Source organism: Choloepus didactylus, chromosome 10 (genome assembly GCF_015220235.1).
Source record: "Choloepus didactylus isolate mChoDid1 chromosome 10, mChoDid1.pri, whole genome shotgun sequence".
NCBI lineage: Eukaryota > Metazoa > Chordata > Mammalia > Pilosa > Megalonychidae > Choloepus > Choloepus didactylus.
This window is the reverse complement of record NC_051316.1, coordinates 48,456,573-48,477,937: the sequence shown is the minus strand read 5'-3', so window position 1 is coordinate 48,477,937 and position 21,365 is coordinate 48,456,573. Positions and strand designations below refer to the sequence as shown.

The following is a 21,365-nucleotide window of genomic DNA, read 5'->3' as shown; positions in this document are numbered from 1 at the left end:
CTGGGAAGGCCTGCCCGCAAGTAGCCTAGTCTAGACACAGGACAGCTGCCTTCTCATCAGCAGCCACTTCCTCTGTCAGCATTGATTTGAGTCAAGCAGCATCTTACTCTTGCCTCTGATGTCAGGTTGGATAAAAATGGCTTTGTTCCCAGGGAGCTGACTAATAAATCAAAGCCTCACTGGAAACCCTGCTATAGTAAAATCAGCAAATTCTCACCCAATAACTAAGTGACTGAAAAAAAGCTGTTTTGTGGTTCTTCTCCCTTCCCTTTTAGCATCAGTTACAAAACATACTCTTTGGAACTGGCAAATGACAGAATTCTTTTTTGCAAACACAAGTGTTTGGACTACAAATTCATTAAGGAGCATCTTTTTTATTTGCCCTGTAATCCATTTTAAGTGACAGAAACATACCCTTCCCCTTCGGCGTCGAGGGCAGCCGCCAGTTCAGTAAAGAGGAGGCCGGTCAGAAAGTGCTGCTGACGGTACTCAGGAGTCAGGTCAAACATGCTGGCGATCTTATGGTCCTGGAAACTGGAGCAGGAGCTTGAGTTCTACAGCAATGCAAGGGACAGTTTTATACATAACGAGAATTGTAATGATAATAACAATAGCTGCTATTTTTGAGCACCTGCTTTGGAGGCACTTCACAAACATTACCCTATAGCCATAACCCAGTGAGGCAGGTACTATAGATGAGGAAACCAGGTCTTAGAGTGGTTTCTTCCCTTTCCCATACCCATAGGTGGAAAATTGCCCACTGAGCAAGATGAAATTACACAGTCTGTCAAAAAATGAATAGCACTCCCTTCCCCACGCTGAGTCAAAAGATGGAGATTAAAATTCTAGATTAGAATCTGAACAGGGAGATGGAAATTGCATCCATTCTGTGGCTGAAAACAGCCAATTCCTCTGTAACAAAATATCCCCTTTATTTATGACCCTTATTTACCCAGCTTCACTTATGTTATGACTTAAGCATGTTGTCTGAATTTTGTTAGCCTGGAACTAGAAGTGGTGTCAGGCAGGGAAGTGTCAAATGTACCAGTCCTAGGCAATTCCCATGTCCTTCTCCTGTGTTCACACTTTGTGTTTCAATAAGAGATGTAAAGTGTGTCTGGGAATCCTGTTTGATGAGGCTGGGCCTGGCCCCTGTGGCTGGTAACTCCCCAGGGTGGTGAGTGGTGTAATGGAGAAAGGACCTAGGGTAGTCTCAGGAGTCAACCTTCCTGGCAGGATGCTGAAGGAAGGCTATGCATTAGGAATAGCTGCTTGTAAGTCAGATCTTTGCCAGTTCATGTCAAAATAGCCACTTAGCTAATATCTAGATCATGTCATCTGGTATGGGTGACTAGGGTTTTTTTTTTAATTATTAAAACAAGCCTTTACCTTTGTGCCAGTAAGAATGTTGGGAAACTTTGTATACTCTTCTGGGCTATTGAATTGTTCCCTACAATTAGATTGTGACCATAAAACAGCATTTTTCCTAAAGTCATTCTAGAGGACGTTAGTCTCTTGAGATGATCTATTGGTTATTAAAAAAAAAAAAAAAAAATTTCCATAGTCAAATCACGTTGGGAATCTCTGCTTATCACATACCTCTCATTTCCTCCTACACCCCTTGGGCCCTTACAAATTATATTATCAAGTTGAAGACTCTTGGATGGCCATATTTTAACATGAAGTTTCCAAAACTTATTTGACTATGCAGTCCTGTATTTGCATAATGCCTCTTATCTTGGGACTCATGGAACTGAATTTGGGATACATTGCTCTACAAAAAAGATTGGCCACTTCATCAAATCATTGTCTCTAAGTATTTATACCCACTTTGTGGATGTGTTCTACATAATGTCTATTTATAGAAGTTCTATAGAACAGGCCATTTGATTATTTTAGAATAAGACCTTCTTATACTTCGAGAACTGAATTCTCTGGAATATGATCCAAAATGGACACATCTTACGCTAAATACCATTCTGTTACAGTGTCAAGAGGAAGTTCTAGGGTAGTTCAGAGATATAATATCCATGTTATTTAAAACCACTGCTAGTGGTGGTGAATGCATAACTATGTGACTATACCAAGAGCCACTGATTGTACACTTAGGATGGATTGCATGGTGTGTGAATAAAACTGTTTTAAAAAATAAAGAACGGGGGGGTGGATAAGGGGTATGGGATGTTTGGGGTTTTCTTTTTTCTTTTTATTTCTTTTTCTGGAGTAATGAAAGCATTCTAACATTGATCATGATGATGATGATTGTATTTTGTAACAGAGGAATTGGCTCTTCTCTGCCACAGAATAGGGTGCAATTTCCATCCCCCTATCCAGATTCTAATCTAGGATTGTATACTTTGGATGGATTGTATGGTGTGTGAATATATCTCAATAAAATTGCAAAAAAAAAAAAATACCCCACAACACTGCTAGAATAGTGTGCAATCAATATAAAAGGACCTGAAATTTCATAAATTTTATGGTACTGGGGTCTGAGAAAAGAGAAGTGGCAAAGGAAAGATGATTGATATCAGACTAAGAAAAATATGTTTCTTTTCTGTGAATTTCTGCATTTTCATAGTGCTTAAGGATTTCTTGCTTTGCTTGGCCTCAACAGGGACCCGTGAGCCTTGGGAGAAAGTCAATTACTTAACTTTAATTTATTAGTTAAGATGGTGCAACTTCAGGGTAGCAATCTTGTCTATCTCTAGATCAATTAATTTGGTTTGAATGGCTGGATTTTTCATCTAATTGATAAGATCAACCTTTACAGGAAATAAACGAGCTGAACTAAACTAATTAAATGAAATAGCTTGAATTATTCTTTCTGTTACCTGGGACGATATGGAGGGGCAGGGAGATGCTGGAGAGGTGTCAGCATTCATAAAGAAGAGGTTCAGATTGAGGTAATGTTCGTGGCTGCAGAGGATTCTCAGGAACTCCAGCCTCATGGAAATGAGTGTTGGAAGGTTATTGAGCTTGGCTGACAGCTGAGAAGAAAAACGAGAAGAAAGAAGCATTTATTATAAGGTGGACGGAGTTGAGGTTGACAGACACAAAATATCCTTTCTCCCCAGATAAAGGCAGTCAATTTTATAAAAATTAATGGGACTGTGCAACAGATGGCAAACTGCATCGCGGGAAGGCCCGATAACTTTCCACCCCTTACTATTCCCCTTAATGATTCGAGACTAACAGCTGTCCAAAATGAGGATTCCTGCCCACCCCCCACCCTCACCGAATCTACAATTCGTGACAAACTTGTGTTGAAAAGAAGCTTGAGGCACGTCTTCAATGCAACATAATATAATTAACTTTCCAAAAAATCCCACTGTGTCTGAGAAACTAAATGAAAGGAGTCCACCCCAAATGGGGCCACACAAAACTAATGTAATAGGACTGGATGACTTTAATGCCACAAGTGTTCTTTTGCAGTTTCAATTCAAGTCCCCATTAGGAAGTTAACCAGTTCCCTAGATGAAGACATCAAAGGAATCAAAGATCTTAGGAAAGTACATAGTTCCTGCAAAAAAGCCAAGGAGTTTGCCCCAAAGTGGGAGAGGAGGAAGTAGAAGTGAAAGAAAGAGAAAGCTAGAAAAGTTTCCAGGAAAAATCTTTCCTAAAAAAAAATCCATGAAACCAACAATGAAAAGCAGACAAAGGCGACAGTATATAACATCCCTTGTTTCCCTCAAGTAAGCTGAACAAATGAAGGACCCAGACTCTATGATAGGCTGTAACTCAGAAGCTGCTACTCTTAAGACAAAAGTAGGGAAAGGAGGGACCCGCTGGACCTTGAACCTCTTGGTATATCATCAGCAACACCCTCCCAACCAGCACAGGAACACAAAGCTTCTCCTCCTTGTGAAAGAACATGCTTCTACTTCGTTCACTTTAAGGGGAGTTTTTAAACCATATAATTTAAAGGAGCACACATTTTCAGCCATTGTAAGAGAAGCCACTGTGTTATGGAGCATTTTGCCTATAGAATCCACAGTTAGATATTTACTTAAACAAATGAAGGTCATTATGCATTACATGAAAAATAAAACACGATGACTTCTGTACAGGAACAGTTACCAGAACCCATAACCTTGTCAGTGTGCAGTTCTAGCTGACTTGGGCCAGTGGGGTCACCGGCAAGTTAAACTGATAAGAACTCAGTCATAAGCCCATCACTTAGGGTCACAACAAGGAGTTCAAAGCATGAGATATGTGTGCTTGAAAGAAGGCACACTGTTGATATCTTTCATGGGCCCCTGGAGACATCATCAAACTCAGAAATTTCAAAAATAATTTTAGTAATGTTTAGAAAAAAGGAGGAAGGTGAAATTCTGGAAACACCCTCCCCAAAGGCCAGGAACCATCACAGCAGCCTCAGTGATCTTACCCAAGTGGTAGATGTTAACTTGGTAGAGGCTGATGTGGCATACTGTAAACAACACAGAGTTACTGGAAAAGGAGATCTGTCTATTGTTATTGACTATTATTAAAAACTGAGGCTCTACCCATTATCACAAAGTCTGTAAATGGTAGAAAACCTGACAATGTTTGAATCAGATTTATGCAAAATGACAAAATCAGTGACTTTGGAGGTATTCAACTTGCCTAAAGTATGGCATTCATCTTCTATCTAGCCAACTGGGATCAATGAATTAAATCATCATTCACTGGGGTCAGTGACCATTGTAGGCCTGAATGCCACGAATTGTGCTAAGCAACCTCCCTGGGTGTCACCTGCAGACACAGAGCACAGATTCAGAATATTAAACCCTGAATAAATCTAATTCAGCCTTGTCATTTGCAGGTGAGGAAGCTAATGCCTCAGAGGTTGAAGCTCTTCATGTCGCAGAGGTGTAAATGGCATTGCTGGAATTAGAACACAGGTTTCCAGACTCCTGGTCTAGGGCTGGAAGAGGAAGAAAAAGAGAAGAGGTAGCTAAAACAAAAGGAAAGAAGACCCACCCCATCAAGAAAGCTGAATGAGAAGCTTCATGGCTCCACTCTGCCCTGCCCCCACAGAAGCTTTGAACAACCAGCAAGAACGCACAGAAACATCTTTCTCAACGCTCCAGAAAACAGTTAAAAGATTATAGGAACAAGGATGTGCCCAAGAAAATCTCCACTTAAAGGAGATAGGATCTTGTGGCACCTGGCTGGCCTCTCCCCCATCCCCTCACCAGCTCAGCACAGGGCTGGCCTGTGCTTCCAGTGCAGATCCCTAGTCCCAGTCCTGGAGGGAGGAGAGTAACCCTTATACATATACTGGGAGCATGTATGTCTAGCCCAGTCTGTCTGGTGGTGGCCTGAGGGACTGAACTAGGACACTTGTCTTAGGCTTGCTGTCTCAGAGCTTGCCCTGTGTGTAGAAGGCAACTCACAGAACTGTCCTTCAGAACACTGTGGGAGAGCAGTCAAGTTGTGGCTGCCAGGACAAGGGACTGCTGCTGTAGAACATACACTGCAGTGCCCAGGACTGTAAGGAAACCATTTCCTAGGGAAGAGGGGACATTTGTAATCCCCCAGGTCCCCATGCACATGGCCAAGACAAGACACATGGCACAGAAAGGATCGGGGCAGCCCCTATGCTTTGGCCTTGAGCTATTCTCTAAACTCATTGTATGGATGAGTCCTGGAAGAAAGCACTCCCACAGGCCAATCTGTAAAGACTGGGAAAGGTGTTTCCCTTTTTTTCCCTTTTTAAAAAATCAGTTCCTGGCATTCAAGGAAAGTTCTGTCATAACACTAACTGGTTATAAACTTGAGGAACAGATGCCTCAGAATCTAAATTCCGGCAATACACATTAAAATATCAAAACATGCAGGTTTCAACAAAAGACTACAAACATACAAAGAAAGAGGAGGCTCTGGCACAGGTAAAGGAGAAAATCAAAGCATTAGAAACCATCAGTGAGAGACAGACCAGACAAAGACTTGAAAAAATGGTCCTAAATATGCTCAAAGAGCTAAAGGAAAACATGGACAAAGAACTAAAGGAAATCAGGAAAACAACAGATGAATACAAAGAGAATATTAATAGAGAAATGGAAATTTTGAAAAGGAACCAAAGAGAATTGAAATGAAGACCATAGTAAGAGAAATTTAAAATTCCCTAGAGAGGTTCAACAGCAGATTGGAGCTGGCAGAAGAAACATTCAGTGAACTTAAAGATAAGACATTGAAATCCTCCAGTCTGAGGACTGGAAAGAGGAAAGAATGAAGAAAAGTGAACACAGCCTGAGGAACCTGTAGGACACCATCCACTGTACCAATATCCACGTCGCATCTCTTGGTGAAGAGCATCACACCCAATGAGAAGGAACCAGGACAAAATGGCTATTTCCGAGTGAGGCTGTCACTCACCTGATTGCAATAATGTTTGATGAGGTTAAACACAAAGCCACGATCCATAAGCGAGAGAAGGTCATACAAGAAGAAAGCCAGGCTGATGTTCACCTTTTCCGCTTGTTCATTTTCCTTAAAAACAGACAGACAGACACCCAAATCATTCTGTGGTAAGTCCTGGTGGAAGAATTGAGAGAGGCAGGGCCTTGTGTTTCAGCCACTTCTCTCTGGGTGATGAGGGGCAAAGCAGGTAACTTTTTTAACCATCAGTTTTTCCCTCTGCAAAATTGTAGCAAATATAGTATAGCTCTTAACTGATGCCATGAATGTTGGGATGAAACAAATAACTCTTTAACTACTGTTAATATTTAGATGTGTTTCCTTCTAGTCTTTTTTTCTCTACATGGATATCAATATTTATATAATCTGTCTCGTAGATCTACAGTATTGGGTTCTGAATTTTTTCATTCAACATTATATTATGAACATTTCCTTCAGCATTAAAATTTCTTCAAAACCAGTTTTTAATGGTTGCATAAAATTTCTTCATATGGCTTGACTCTAATTTATTTAATTCTGTTACCTACTGTTTTTGCAAAACTAACTTGAAATGTATGTATTTTCTTAAATGAAATAGATTCTCACTTAATTTATAGGAACTAATGCAGAAAATTCATTCAGGATAAAAGTCAGTTTTTAATCCAAGGAATCTCTTTCTTTTTTTTTCCAATTAGAGAGCATTCCAGTTTAAGAAAGCCAGAGTTGTACACGGTTGAGTGAACTTTTGCATGAATTCAGGCCAAGGGGATTTTATATTATTACTTCTCAGTGCTCATATTTATGAGGGATTTTATAGCACTTCAGAGTCATTAGGGATTCACTTTTTCATGTTTATGTCCTTTATTATCAGAATGATAAATCAATTTCCTCTGACATTACTAAAAATATGATTTGAAAATATTTCTGCTTGTTATCATGGGCAGTTTGCAAATTCAGGCCAAGATGACCAGCCACTGGGATGTATGAAGACCTGATAAAGAGGTTTCCAGAGCATCACTGAGAGGCAGTTCTTTGTGCTTTCTCAGCATCCTCCTTATGGGCCGCTTCTCCCGGGCAGTTTACAGAACTGTCCAGCCATTCAGGGCTTGGCAAAGCCAGTCTTGGCTTTATTGCCAGCTGTGTGACTTTTGGAAAATTTCTCAACCTCACTCTGCCTCATTTTCTGCCTGCAAAAATGGAGATACCATTGCTTCTCTAACAAAGATTGCCATGAGAAATAACCAAATGGAAACTGTATACACTCTAATAATGATAAAGGCATTAAATAACAAACACTGCTGCCTAAAATTTTACAATTACCTTTTGTTTCATTTAATGTCTTTTTTTAACTTTTTTATTTTGAAATAATTTCAAACTTACAGAAAAGGTACAAGAATAGTACAGAGAACTCCTGTATGTTATTTAACCAGATTCATTGATACTTAACATTTTGTTTCACTTTCCTTATCATTCTCTATGTATAGATTTTTTTCTGAACCATTTGCAAGTAGGTTGCAAATATCATGCCCATTTACCCCATAATACTTCAGACTATATTTCCTAAGAACAAGATTACAACTAAATGCAGTTTAAATCACTATTTAAAAATAATAACTTATTTTTCTCTGCTTATAAAAGTAACAGATGCTCAAGGTAAAAAATTTAGAAAGTCAAGAGTAAAATACAGTTACCTTCTGAGGTTTTACTAGAAGGGCTGCAATCTCCGAGGTGACCACATTAACAATAGTAGTTATGTCATCTTGGAAACGGTCGGAAAAACGAGTCCTCCGAAAACTGTCCCGTTTGTCCATGTTATGCACATACTGCGCCATGCTTTTCACCTACAGAAAGGGACAGGGAGAAAAGTCAACACGGGAATTGGTGACCTGCTTGTACAATATGGTAAAGGGAAGAGACGTGAAGAAAATCTCATTAACAATGGACTTTCCAACACTTTATCTGCATTGGTGGTTGCCCAAGCAGACTTAACTAAAAAATGCTCCCGACACACAAATGGTTACCATGGTGGCAGGAGGTGGGAAGGGTGTCCTCTTCTTGACCCCAAGTCAGGGGACTCTCTTCTTGTTGCCGACAAAGCCAGGGAGCGTAATTCTTTAGTTACCTCATCAGAAGACTCCCCTTCTCCATCCTGTTTATATCTGCAGGACAGACCCAGCCTGGGCTCCCATAACCACTCTACCACATGCACGTAGCTCATTATATTAAAAAGATCTTAGGATACTGCTGTCCTTTCTGTCCCTGAAACTATGTTGGGAGAAGATGGGAGAAATCTTCCTCCTATCTTGAGCTTCAAGGTGAAAGGTGGAGCAGTTTTTCCAGAAACATTTCTCTTTTCGTGATACGATTATTTTCTGCTTCTACACATTTTAGCTATATTATGTGTTGAGCAGGATTTTGTTGGCTAGTTGGAAACTTAGCCACTATTTAGAACATTGTTTCCAGGGAAAGTTATGTTGTGAATTCTATAAAACTAACTTTTAGTGAGACTTAAAAAAAAATAATAAAAGTCTGAGCACCAATTGATATATTATAACTAGTACAATATAAGCTCAAGGCCTATCACACAGCTTTAAATAAAAAACATGCTTAGTTTTAGGACTTCATGCTGGAGGATTCATAGGTCAATACAACCAACGTTGATACAGTCTGAGATTGAGTCTTGTCCTTGTTGGATGTTGCTTAGCGCTGTTAGAAACAATCTGATGAAAATGACTGAGAGTTCCCTTTGGTTAGGTGTCCACCCTCTGAGGTCATTTTCATAAATGCGTCCGGGCTGGTCCAAGAGTCACCGCCAAAAGAAATGGCTCTAGAAGTTTGCCTGAACATGACTCTCTAGGTCAGGGTCAGGGACAAAGACCGTTGTGTGGGGAAGTCAACTTCCACTCCCATGGTATGTGGGGGAACTTTTATGTATCAGCAACTGATTTTTGTTTTTAAGAATCCAGACTGGCAATTTCATGAGCAATGAGACAAACAGAAAAAACAAGGAGAAGGTAAATTCGGAAGAGAAAAACAGAAAAATAGGCTTTATGTGTTTCATATTTTAAGATAATGCCATCACCAGCTTGGAGAAGACCTGAGAACATAAAATCCTGAAGCCCAGTTTACCACTCATGGTTTTTCTTCACTATAGAGTTCTGCTTGATTCAGGACACATGGATATATCTGTATCCCACAGAGCCTCACCCATTTGATAGGAGAACCTGAACGTGGGGTGGGAACTGGATTCCATTTTTTTTCTGACAAAAATGTCTTTTTCACTATACTCCTAACAAAAGAACTAAGACAAAGCCTCTTTGTTTTGCACTACCCTAATCCTGATTCTCTGCTGGCTAACCCACCCCATCCTCAGGCTTTTAGAATGCTCTGCTGTATTCAGCTCCTGCCTGCTGAGTTTGGCCATCCTACAACCAAATAAATAACTCTCACAATACCAGACTTCCAACCAGTGGCATCTTTCCAGACTGTCAGCAACTTGCCAGCTACTGTGTCCTCTGGGTCTCCAGAGAAGAACACCCAGTAGAAATATAGGTGAATGCTTGGCCTATTATTTGTGGAGTGGGGCAACGAGGTAGGAAAATATTTTCTCCCTCATTGGCCTTGCGCTCCATTCAAAGTAGGGCACCTCTGAAAATGAAGACTTCATATTCTTGAGTAAGCATTTACCTCTGGGTCCCTAAAGCATGGCTCTGCATCTTCTAGAAGCACAGGGATTTATTCATTAGCAAGTGTGACAGTCACCCAGGGATTGTTTGGCTCTACTGCCAAAGCGTCTGTTCATTAACACAACTAAAGGGGGTTAAACAGCCCAGGCTGTTGGCTAAACCCAAGGAAGCGGTTGTTTCTTTCTCTTCAAGTTTCTTGGGGAAAATACTGTTTTGTTAGTTTTCAAATAATTTCCTGGGGTACCTGTAAGTCACATATACACAATGTATGGAGGCCTGGGGCTTGAGGTCAGTTTTCTCGCAAGGTTCTAGCTTGGGGCTTCTATTTTCCATGTGCCTCCACCCCATAGCCCAGGTGATTCCTTCCCTTCTCTGTCCTGCTCTGAATCCTGGGAAGCTGTTTGCTGTGGACTGTATCATTCGGCCTCTTTGTCCTCAGATTTCTGGTTGGAGCTGGCCTATGAGAGGCACCCACGGTGGATCAATGGGCTGAAGAATAGAGACCCAGGTGTTTATTCTCCCCCAACCTCCTGCCCCCGCCTCAGTGTGGTTCCAGCTGCAGCAACTTTTCTCTAAGGCTCCAGCTCATCATGTGACTCCTCTTCCCTGGCTCCAGCTTTCTCTAGGCCCCAGTTATACTGCTCCCTACCCTTGCTTCTTTCAAGCTCTGATAGAGAAAGGCTTCCTGCAGTTGCTGGGTCCCTGGGTGCCACACCAACCCTTATTGGCTCCTGTAACTTTGCCTACACCCTGGACAGTCTCTATGAGACTTAACCCTTTGGAATAATGCCAACTGCGTCCTGCCAGGACCCTGCCAGATTCACGGTATAATCTGCAGTGGTGCATGTTGGTGTCTTAGTTGATCTTCATGTTGACTGAACCCCTCGATGTGCCTGGATTAGCAGGAGCTCTTTCCCACTGCTTCATCTGTTTACCATAAGAGACTCCCTGAATGGTAAGAGGGGCTATCAGTTTTAGCTTTAGCTTTTTCCTGTGAGCCCATCACATCCTAGTAAATAAATGTGCAAAATCTAATACACTTTTCACCTTTTCCATGGTTCTTGGCTCCCTGCAGTTTGGGGCAGTGAAGTGATACTCATGAAGCCCCATGGCAGACAGAGAGATGCTTCCTTATGGCCAGTGACAGCTCCTCCAACCCCCATCTGTAAACTGGGGATAATAAAAACTCCTGCCACAGGTGTTACGAAGAGTAAATGAGAAAATGCCTCACATACTTAAAACAGTGCCTGATACGTACATAGTAAGTTATTCAATACATTTTAGATGTTATTTTTCCTTCCTCAGGAATGCCAGCTGTCACCAATATCACAAGAAGGACAGAGTCATCATTACACCTGCGGAGAACGCTGACTAGTCTTCAAGAGAGCGCTAAGATGCCACGTGGAGCCACTGAGGCTTAGCAATGCTGAGTTCATTCTGACTGGGAATTCAATAATAATTGTTGCACTGAGTTAAAGTTGACTTCTGAATACAAAGATATTGTATGTTGTTGATGGACTGGGGAGTGGAGAGGGCTAGGAAAGTGTTTTGTGACTTTGAGCTTCCAAGGAGAATCAAAATGGTGGAGGACAAGAGCTGACACTTGAGAGCCAGAGAATTGAGGCTCCGCCTCTTACGGCTGAGAAGGCAAATCCCCAGTTGGCCTTGGTTTCCCGCCTGCACAACGGGGATAACTACTCCTATCTCACAGGGTTACTCAGGTTACAGGGACATATTAAAGAGCACCTAGAGCAGCTCCTAGAAACCCTACATAGCAGAGTTTGAGACCCACCCTCCTTGGGGTCTGGTTCCCCAGTCTAACAACCATAGTGCTTATAAGATGTAACTATTAAGCAAGCTAAGAATGAAGAGGGGAAGTGTGAGTGAATAAATGATATGAAACATTATCATTGGAATGATATTGGAATGAATTGGAATACAATTTACCTTTGGGATCTCTATGAGATTCTGTAATATAAAATTTAGTTTTTGCTTCCTGCCTCTTTTGATCTGCAATTTTGACAGATGACCTCAGTTTAAAATTATCTGTTTAAGTTATCTATAGATGGATCATGACCCTAGTGAATATTCTTTATGTTGAAACTTGGTGGTGGGTGGGGATTGGGTAATTAGATGCAGGGTATACAGAGCATGGAGCTTTGGTTTTGATATTTCCCATGCCTCAAGAGAGTTTTACAGCCAGTCTCACTTCTTGTCAGAGCACAGAGCTCATTGCCTCACTCCTAATGCTGCTGCCCCTATATGTGAGCGCCACAGCCGCCAACCTTAGCCAGCTTGGATTTTAGACTGCAAAAGCTGGAGGCAAGTTCTCAAAGACCCTAGTTTCATTCAGGACTCATAGATGAAAGGTGGTCTGGACCAGTGGCTCTCTGTATGTCTAGAAGTCACCTGGGAAGACAGGTAAATGCACACGGTTGGCACCTACCTTGCCAATTTCACAGTGGTTTTAGGGAGGGTCTTCAGAATCTGCTTTATTTTTAATAGGCAGCCCTCAGTAATTCTGTTGCAGAGATGTGGGACTGTGCTTTGAAAGAACACCTCTCCAGCAAAATCTTTCTCAAATTGGGGGTTAAGACTTTGTGAAATTCTAAGGGAACTTGAATCCTGGATACATTTCTGTGACATAAGCATCACTAATTAAAAAACAAAACAAAACTCCATTGTACTTCACTTCCCATTTCCTCCCCAGTGTGTGATTTATTTTTGTTTCCTTTGACTCTCTTGTTCTCTATGTACTGTTGTTCACCACCCCTGCCTTTTCCCTAGTCTAGAACTTATGTCGATCAACTAGAGCTGAGGTAGAAATGCAGCCATCTCTTTTGCTTTAAAAATATGTATTCACTTAATGTCACAAAGGAAGGAATCCAGTGAATATAAAGTTAATCCTATCACTGTATCTCAATCCATTCCTGATCCCTTGGGTTGTTTGTACATACAATTTTATGTAGTTGGTATCTGTGCTTTTATATAACCTTTTCATTTAATGTCATTTCACATATGTATCTCCATCTATCAATATTGACAAAATACTTATTTTTTTTCCCCTTAACTCCCCCTATTATTAATACTTATTCTTAAATGGCTATATGTTAAAATCCTTTCACGGCCAGTAATAATTAAACAAAGAATAGGTATCACTATTATTCTGCTACTTATAAAATTAAGACATTATGGGCTATATCTTTTTCTTTTCTCCTGGAGAACTGATAGATGTTGGGTAAACAAGTCTCATTTTCTCTGACTAATACTAGTTGGTGCTGGTAATACACCAAGCAGTGTGCTGGGACTAGAGATAGGATAATGAACAATGTATACTGGAGCTGAGAAATCCAATAGGCAAAAAAAAAAGTAGAGATACAATTATAAATTGTGATAAGAACTAGGAAGTAAATGAATAGGGAGTTGAAGAGAAGAATAAGGTAAAAGACATATTATAATATAAGGGATTCAGGAGAGGCCTTTTGGATTGGTGACATCTAAGTTGAGAGCTCAAAGAGTGTCAGTATGGGAAGTAGGGAGGAAGGGATAGGAAAAGGCTTTGAAGCTGAAAAGCCTTCGACATCTTCAAAGAACCAAAGGGTGAAAATATGGCTGAATGAAGGCGGGATATGGCCTGAGGAGGTTAGCGGTGAAGGTAAGGGACAGAATCACACAAAAGGCTAAAGTAATTTGTGTTTTATTCCCAGTACAGTGAAAACCATTAAAAAGATTTTAAATGGGAGTGACATTAACTGCTTTTTATTGTTGGTGCTGTGCAGAATGGACAGAGTGGGGGCAAGAATGGATGCAGGTGAAGGAAAGAGGAAGTTTTTGCAGGAGGCTCCTACAGGTGGAATGCAGTGGAGATGCTGAGAAGTGACAGGTGGAGGTAGATTTTAAAGATTTGTTGGAAGATGGATGAAGGGGTGAGGAAGAACTACGTTTCAGAGGAAGACCTCAGTTTTCCAGGAGGAGCAACTTGGTGAATGAAGTGTCCATTCCGGATACGGGAAATGGCACTGCCTTTTGAATATGCAAACATGAAAATGCCTTACTGAACAGAGATTATATGTATGCAGGAATCTCACCAGAAGCTCAAAGAAGAACCAGGCATACTTGAAGACGGTTTCTCTCACCATTCCAGTGCTGACCACCATCTGCAGGGCAAGTTCTTCATGGAAATGCTAAACAATAACCATATGTTTTGTGATGAGAAGAGCAATTCAACACTCCCATTTATAAATTTAATTTTTTTTAAACAAATTGTAATAGCTTGTTAGTTCTTGAAACATGTGTCCCAGAACATAAGTGATGGATGGCTAAGCCAATGCTGAAATAAGCTGACACTAGAGGACATTCTAGATAGGTTAGGAGAAGGTAGTGGTAGGTCTGCAGGCTTGCTAGGTCCGATGGAATGGACTCAGCATGGGAGTGAATCTGCGTTCTCTGGGAAGCATTCCAGGTAGCAGGCAGAACTGGTAGCCTGTTGCTTTCTTCGGAGATCCTGCTGCAAATTCTCTGTGTGACCAGGTGCAAGCCATTTCTCTCTTTGGCCCTCAGTTTTCTCATCCATAAAATCAGTTAGTTGGCAGCAGAGGTCCTCAAGCTCGAATGTGGATTAGAATCACCTGGAAGGCTTGTTAAAACAGACTGCTAGGTCCCACTCAGTTTCTGATTCAGTAGGTCTGGAGTGGGTTCTGAGAATGTACATTTCTAACAAGTTCCCAGATGATGTCGATGGTGCTGAACTGTATGCAATCTGAAGTCCCTTCTGATATTTGACAATTTTCAGTTTTGTAATCCCTCTATGGCTATGCGGGAAATGTGATGGGTTGGATTTATGAGTGGGTCCTCTACATTAGAAGGCTTAGTGGTATCAGCTTGAATTCACAACTTCTAAACTTCTGTACCTTAGGGTCAGATGCTCAAAAATTTCCCCAGCTCCACTTCATGCCTTCGCTTCCCTTCAAGTCTTCTGACTGCTCAATAACAAACGTGGAAGGCAGTGACCTACACTTTTCGCACCTTTCCAATTCCCTAGTTTATCCAGCTACTTGTTAAGGCTCTTGTGAACAATTTAGATGGAAAAGAAGTTCAAGGCTAAAAGGTGGACCACTAACTCAATACATTTTGCCTGGGACTGTCCCAGTTTTAAACCGGAAGTCCTGCCTCCCAGGCACCTGCTTAGTCCTGGGGAGACCAGAATGGCTGGTCACCCTAAATAAAGGCAAAAATTGTGTCTTGGAATTTTTGATGGATTTCATTCATCCTACTCCCACAACATTGAGAATAAAAACAGATAAACTCATTTTTTTAGTGTTCAATGGGTAAGAAAGGTAAAACCACTTGAACACCACAATATACTGAAGTTGTGTCTAGGTGAAAGTTAAGTTTTAAAGTCAATGCCTAAAACAAAAATTTCTTATAGCAAAGATTTCCCTTGATAATCCCTCAAATTACCCATAAAGTGCAGTGCACATGCAACCCAATTTGCTAATTATTATATACATTACAATTTTTGAGCTACCTAAATAACTTAAAAGGAGACAAATGGAAAATCTCTGCAGATGCCTGGATATTTTAACTATTTACATCCCCAGGGGGTAACTGTGGTAGATGTAGAATGCTTACGTGTGTTTCAGTGTGTCAGTAAGTTTCACTCCATTCTGTTAAGTTAGTCAAACCTTTGTAATCATCATACATGCTAACCTATTTGTATGCTCTTGTGAGTCTTAGTGAGGGTCTCCCATCTCGTGGAGGTCTGGGGTTGAGTGTTAAGCTGAGGTGGTCTGTGTCTTCCTATGATGCAAACTCCCCAAAACCATCGTAGGAAAAAGCTAGCTTCAAAGGTAACTTCTGAAAATAGGTCAGTTTGACTGGCAATCAGGGCAAGAAGGGATTAGACAAGGATAAGCTGCTTCTTAGAGTAATTTATGCTGCTTACAAGGGCAACGTACTATAGGAACATCTTGTTCTGGAGGTTGCATAAAATAGCCCAAGCAGCAAAACGCTGTTTGCTGAGCTATTAAGGAAAAACATTGATTACATTTTCCTCTGAAATGAAATGATTGTTTTCTGGTCATTTCAGGTCAAAACAAGGCAATTGCAAAAAACACACATGACAATGCCTGGAAGAAATTAGGTCATGCCTTAAGGAAGTCAGGTTATAGGCAAATAATAGTTTTTAAGAAGTAAAAGGCAACTTGGAACCACTTCCAGCAAAGAGGCTCTGATAGCCTAATGCTAAGCTTTAGGGTAAGTGAAAATTTTGTTTTTAGCACCTAGCCATGTCTTCTTGCAACTCTTCTTTTACAGTTACCTCCTGGTCCCGCTGCCCAGTCTGCAGCACCTTGTTCTGGCAGGACCTCCACACTGGAGCTTTCTCTCATCCAGTCTAAAGTGAGCGGAGGCTCTTTTCCCTCTCGGCCTGTTTAATAAACATTTCCCTGTGGTGTTCGCTGTTGCAAAAGGCTTCCGATGTTATTCTTCCAATTAGCATATTTACATTTTAATAGGGGTCTTGAAAGACACTGAAGACCTTAACTTAAGTAGCTACAATAACGGTAGACATTGGGTGCTTGGCAGGGGAGAAAACTTTTTTTTTCTATCCTTAGACCACACAGGCCAAGACGATGAATGGGGCATTTGGCTGGCATAAGGAATAAGTGGTTTAATAGCTTGTAAAAACTCTGAACTCAAACATAAGGCTGATTATAGAGAAATACGGGAAGCATTTCATATTACTTTGTCTAATATTGAAATAAATGATACCTAACTATTGTCATTCACTTTTGTCCAGGATGGGTGGCTCTATTCACATTCTGCTAAAGAAAGTGGTTCTGACTGTGAAAGTGTGGGCCCCCAGCCAGCAGCAACAGCTGGGATACTTGTTAGAAATGCAAATTATTGGGCCTCAACCCAGACCTACTGAATCAGAAACTCTGGGGGTGGGGGCCACCAATAGGTGTTTTAAGAAGCCACCCAGCTAATGCTAATGCCTGGCAAATTGGAGAGCTGCTGAGTTCATGGGCAGTTAGATGGTGAAAAAATGGGGTAAGAAACAGTGTGTGGGAGGGTGAGGTGTTAGGAGGGTGGGAAGCAAGCTAGAGGGCAATTAAGTGATGAGCGTCTAATTTAGTCTCGGTGAAAGGTAAATTCTTCTTTTCCTGGGCTCACCCTCACACTGCCCAGCACAGTACCTTTTTGCTGGCTGGCCGTGGGGCTGTAGTCGAGCTCGGAACATCATTATTGCCACAGCTATAGTATGACATCCGGTTGCAGTTGCGGTCAGCAATCTGAAATATATGAACCATGACTCCATGGTCAGCCCACAGTGATGCACGGGAGTCAATAGCCTGGAGGTCCAAATTCATTGTTAACTTATTTCTTAATTTTTCTGGTCACAAAGGTAAAGCAGTTGTCATAAATAAATATAAAAATAAAGCAAAGAAGGTAAAGTTACACCTAATTCCACTCCCTCCTGAGATAACCACAGTAAACAGATTGGTGTGTAGCCAACTAGATTTAAAACCAGATTAGAACCAGGGGATGCCGAAGAGTCCCTTCAACCATCTAAGGTTCTGTGACTTTTATTGGGAGAGCAGAAAAACACGTGTGGGAGAGTGCCTCTCTGTGGTCTAGCTGGTACTGTACCCAGTCTTCTAAACCCTGTATTTAACGAAGTGTGATAATAGTCATGCTTTTTCTTTGGATTGTACAAAATTTCCTTTCCTTGCTACAAAATAATTAGAAAATTGTTAATCCAGTCCACATAGGAATTTAATATTCTCGTGTTTATGAAAGGAAACCCTAAAGACCAAGGCTATCAGTGCAGGTGGAGTCTCTCCTGGGCAATCAGAAAAATGATACGGCTTAATGGGGCCTTAAAAACGATGCTGAAGAAAGAAAATGATGCTGGGCCAGTGGTGCTGGCAAATACTTAACAACCAGCTCTTGGAGTGGGGGAGGGGACCTAACTGACAACATTTGCCAACTTCTGTGCTGTAAATACTTACATTGTGGTCCATATGGATCCACTCTCAGAACATCACTGGGGGCAGAGGTGGGGAGAGATGTGCAGGAGCACACCATTAGATGGTACTTCCACCATAGAGATACAATAGACACAAATAACCTTAAGACTATAGATAACAGTAAAGTATAATAAAATAATTAAGAAGGGATAAGGTTTGAGTACTGCCTTTTTAAAGTGAGCTTTTAATTTTGGAATAATTTTCATTTTACAGAAAGGTTGCAAAGATAGTACAGAGAGTTCTTGTATGGCTTTTATTCAGTTTCCCTTAATTTTAATAACTTACATAACTATGGCAATTTGTCAAAACTAAGAAAGTAATATTTGTACATGACTACCAACTAAACCACAGATGTTATTCAGATTTTACCACTTTTTCCACTAACACTCTTTTACTGTTTCAGGATCTAATCCAGGATACCACATTGCATTTAGATGAACTTTGTTTTTAATATAACTTATTTAACTGTAAGTTTATATAACTTAATTTTTATAATGTCTGTGTTTAACAACTGGCTCAATTCCTGAAGATTTAACCATCAGCTCTTGAAAAGTTGTATGAGCCAGCTGCAGCCCACCAGTGGATTAATTAAAAAACAGTAGCATATTGACAATTTAATATGGGCCAATCTATGGATATTCAGAGTATCTGGGGGGAGGATCCAGTCTTTTTAAAAGGTCCATAGCTGATTCTTAAATTCAGCCAGTGCTCAAAACCTCTGCAGAGATGAGGCAAACGCAGCCAAGAGTGGGTCAGTGGCCAGCCCTGGATCACAGAGCTGGGTGGTGTCAGAGCCAAGAGCTGAACCCAGGTCTCCTGGTTCCCCTTCTCACACTACACTGTCTCAAGTGGGTGGATTTTGTAAGGGAAACTGCGCCTAAATTTAGAGATTTTGATGTGTCTTAATTAGGGGGAAATATTACTCTAAAAAGTCTAGCCACCTTGAGGTCACAGATAACTGGAAAGAAAATTCCAAGAAAGAATTCATGGTAGCTTTGTGAATATACTAAAAACTGGATAACTATACAATTTAATACATATGTGAATATATCAGAATTTGTTTTAAATCCAATTAAGGAACAGTTCACAAAATACCTAGCTCAGTACTCCTCAAAACTTCCAGGTCATCCCAGCAAGGAAAGTCTGAGAAACTGTCACAACCTAAAGCAACCTAAGAAAACATGGCTACTAAATGTAACGTGTGGGTGGGATTCTGGAACAGAGAAAGGACACGAGGGAAAAATCCAAGGAAATGTGAATAAGGTATAGATTTTAGTTAATAATGTATCAACATTTGGCTCATTAATTTTGACTGTAAGATATTAATAACAGGAAGAACTAGATGTGGACCACAGGGGAAATCTCTGTGCCATCATCATGGTAATTCTAAAACTGTTCTGAAACAAAATGAGTATCAGGAAAAAAAATCATTGATGAAAGGAAAAACAATATAGGGCAAGTTACCAATCCTCTTAGGATTTCTGTTTATAAATCTGTTTATAAAATCTGGCTTTACTTCTTGGGATTATTATATGGGGTAATCAATCTGTCAGTGTTAATGAATGTAAAAGGCAAATATTAAAGCTAAACAAAACAAAAAAATATTAAAAAGACCCTTTCTAGGCATAAAAAAAATTAAAGCTAATTTTTTTTTCCTTGAAAATAAAATTCATGATATTCATTGGCTCAGTGTGGCTAAACCAGCTATGCTCTAAGAATTTCCTTCTGGTGTTAACTGAGCAGATCCTCAAATGCCAGTCTTGTCTATGCATCTTTCCGAATGCTTTCAATTAGTTCAAAGAAAACAGTATCTCTCCAAAGAAGATTCAGAAATGGCCAGAAAAAACATGAAAAGTTGCTGAACATCATTAGCCATCAGGGAAATGCAAATAAAAACTACAATGAGATATCATTTCATACCCATTAGAATGGCTGCTGTTAAAAAAACAAAATGGAAAATTTAAGTGTTGGAGAGGATGCAGAGAAATAGGAACACTCATTCATTATGGGTGGGGATGTAAAATGGTGCGGTGCTGTGGAAGACAGTTTGGCAGTTCCTCAGGAAGTTGAATATAGAATTATCATATGACCTGGCAATCCCACTACTAGGTGGGAACCCAAAGAACCGAAAGCAGGGACTCAAACAGATATTTGCATACTGATGTTCACAGCAGCATTATCCACAACTGCCAAAAGATGAAAGCAACTCAAGTGTCCATCAATGGTTGAATGGATAAACAAAATGTGGTATAGACATATAATAGAATACTACTCAGCTGTGAAAAGGAATGGAGTTCTGATATATGCAAAAACATGGATAAAACTTGAAGACACCATGTTGAGTGAAATAAGCCATACTTAAAGGACAAATATTGTATGATCTCATTGATATGAAATAATTAGAATAAGCAAAGTCATATTCAGAAACTAGAATACAGGTTGCCAGGGGACAGGGTGGGAATAGAGAATGGGAATTTAAAGCTCAAAATATACAGGATTCCTATTTAGAATGATGGAAATGTTTTGTTATTGGATGGTGATGATGGTAGCACAACATTGTGAATGCAATTAATGGCACTGAAATATATATCTGAATGTGGTTAAAAGGGGGAATGTTAGGTTGTATACATGGTAACAGAATAAAAAAATTAAAAAAAAAATCCATGGAACTGCAGAACACACAGTGAACCCTAAGTAAACCATGGAATGATAGTTAATAGTACTAATATAAAAATGTACTTTCATCAATTGTATCAAATGTTCCACACCAATGCAAGGTGTTAATATAAGGGTGGTATATGGGAATCCTGTATTTTATGCTTGATCGTTCTGTAAACCTACAACATCTCTAATAAAGAATAAAAGAGAAAACAACACTAATAACTCTATATCTGAGCATTTTACCAACACAAGGGGAGGCAGTAGAGCTTAATTTTGTGTTGTTTCTCCAATTTTTAGTCAAAAAATAAAACAAGCCTGTGTCACTCTCCAGGTTTGGTGTTTCCCTACCTTTGAAGACATGATGCTTTTAACCTCCTCGTCAGCTGCAGAGTGTGCTCCCGCGAGGTCTGGGTTGCTGCTGCTCATCACCCGGGCCTGCATGAGCTTGGAACTCACGATGGCAGCAGAAGTGCGTCCATACGTGTGGTAGCGAGGATCAGGGAGGGGAGCGGGGCCGCCTGCTCCCCACCAGGCACAGACATGTCAACAGATAGGAGGCCAGGGTCACTTACTGGGCTTGAGAAGGGACTGAAGGGGGACA

At 40.5% G+C, this 21,365-nt stretch overlaps 1 protein-coding gene across 1 annotated transcript in view; it reads right to left on the bottom strand.

The window, feature by feature from the left end:
• The window catches only part of DOCK8 (dedicator of cytokinesis 8), a 216,974-nt gene that overhangs the window by 47,491 nt on the left and 148,118 nt on the right, over nt 1-21,365 (bottom strand). The window contains 7 exon segments of the mRNA XM_037851154.1: nt 415-554; nt 2,835-2,990; nt 6,364-6,477; nt 8,076-8,225; nt 14,159-14,254; nt 17,270-17,365; nt 21,113-21,282. Coding sequence (XP_037707082.1) covers nt 415-554; nt 2,835-2,990; nt 6,364-6,477; nt 8,076-8,225; nt 14,159-14,254; nt 17,270-17,365; nt 21,113-21,282 — 922 coding nt within the window.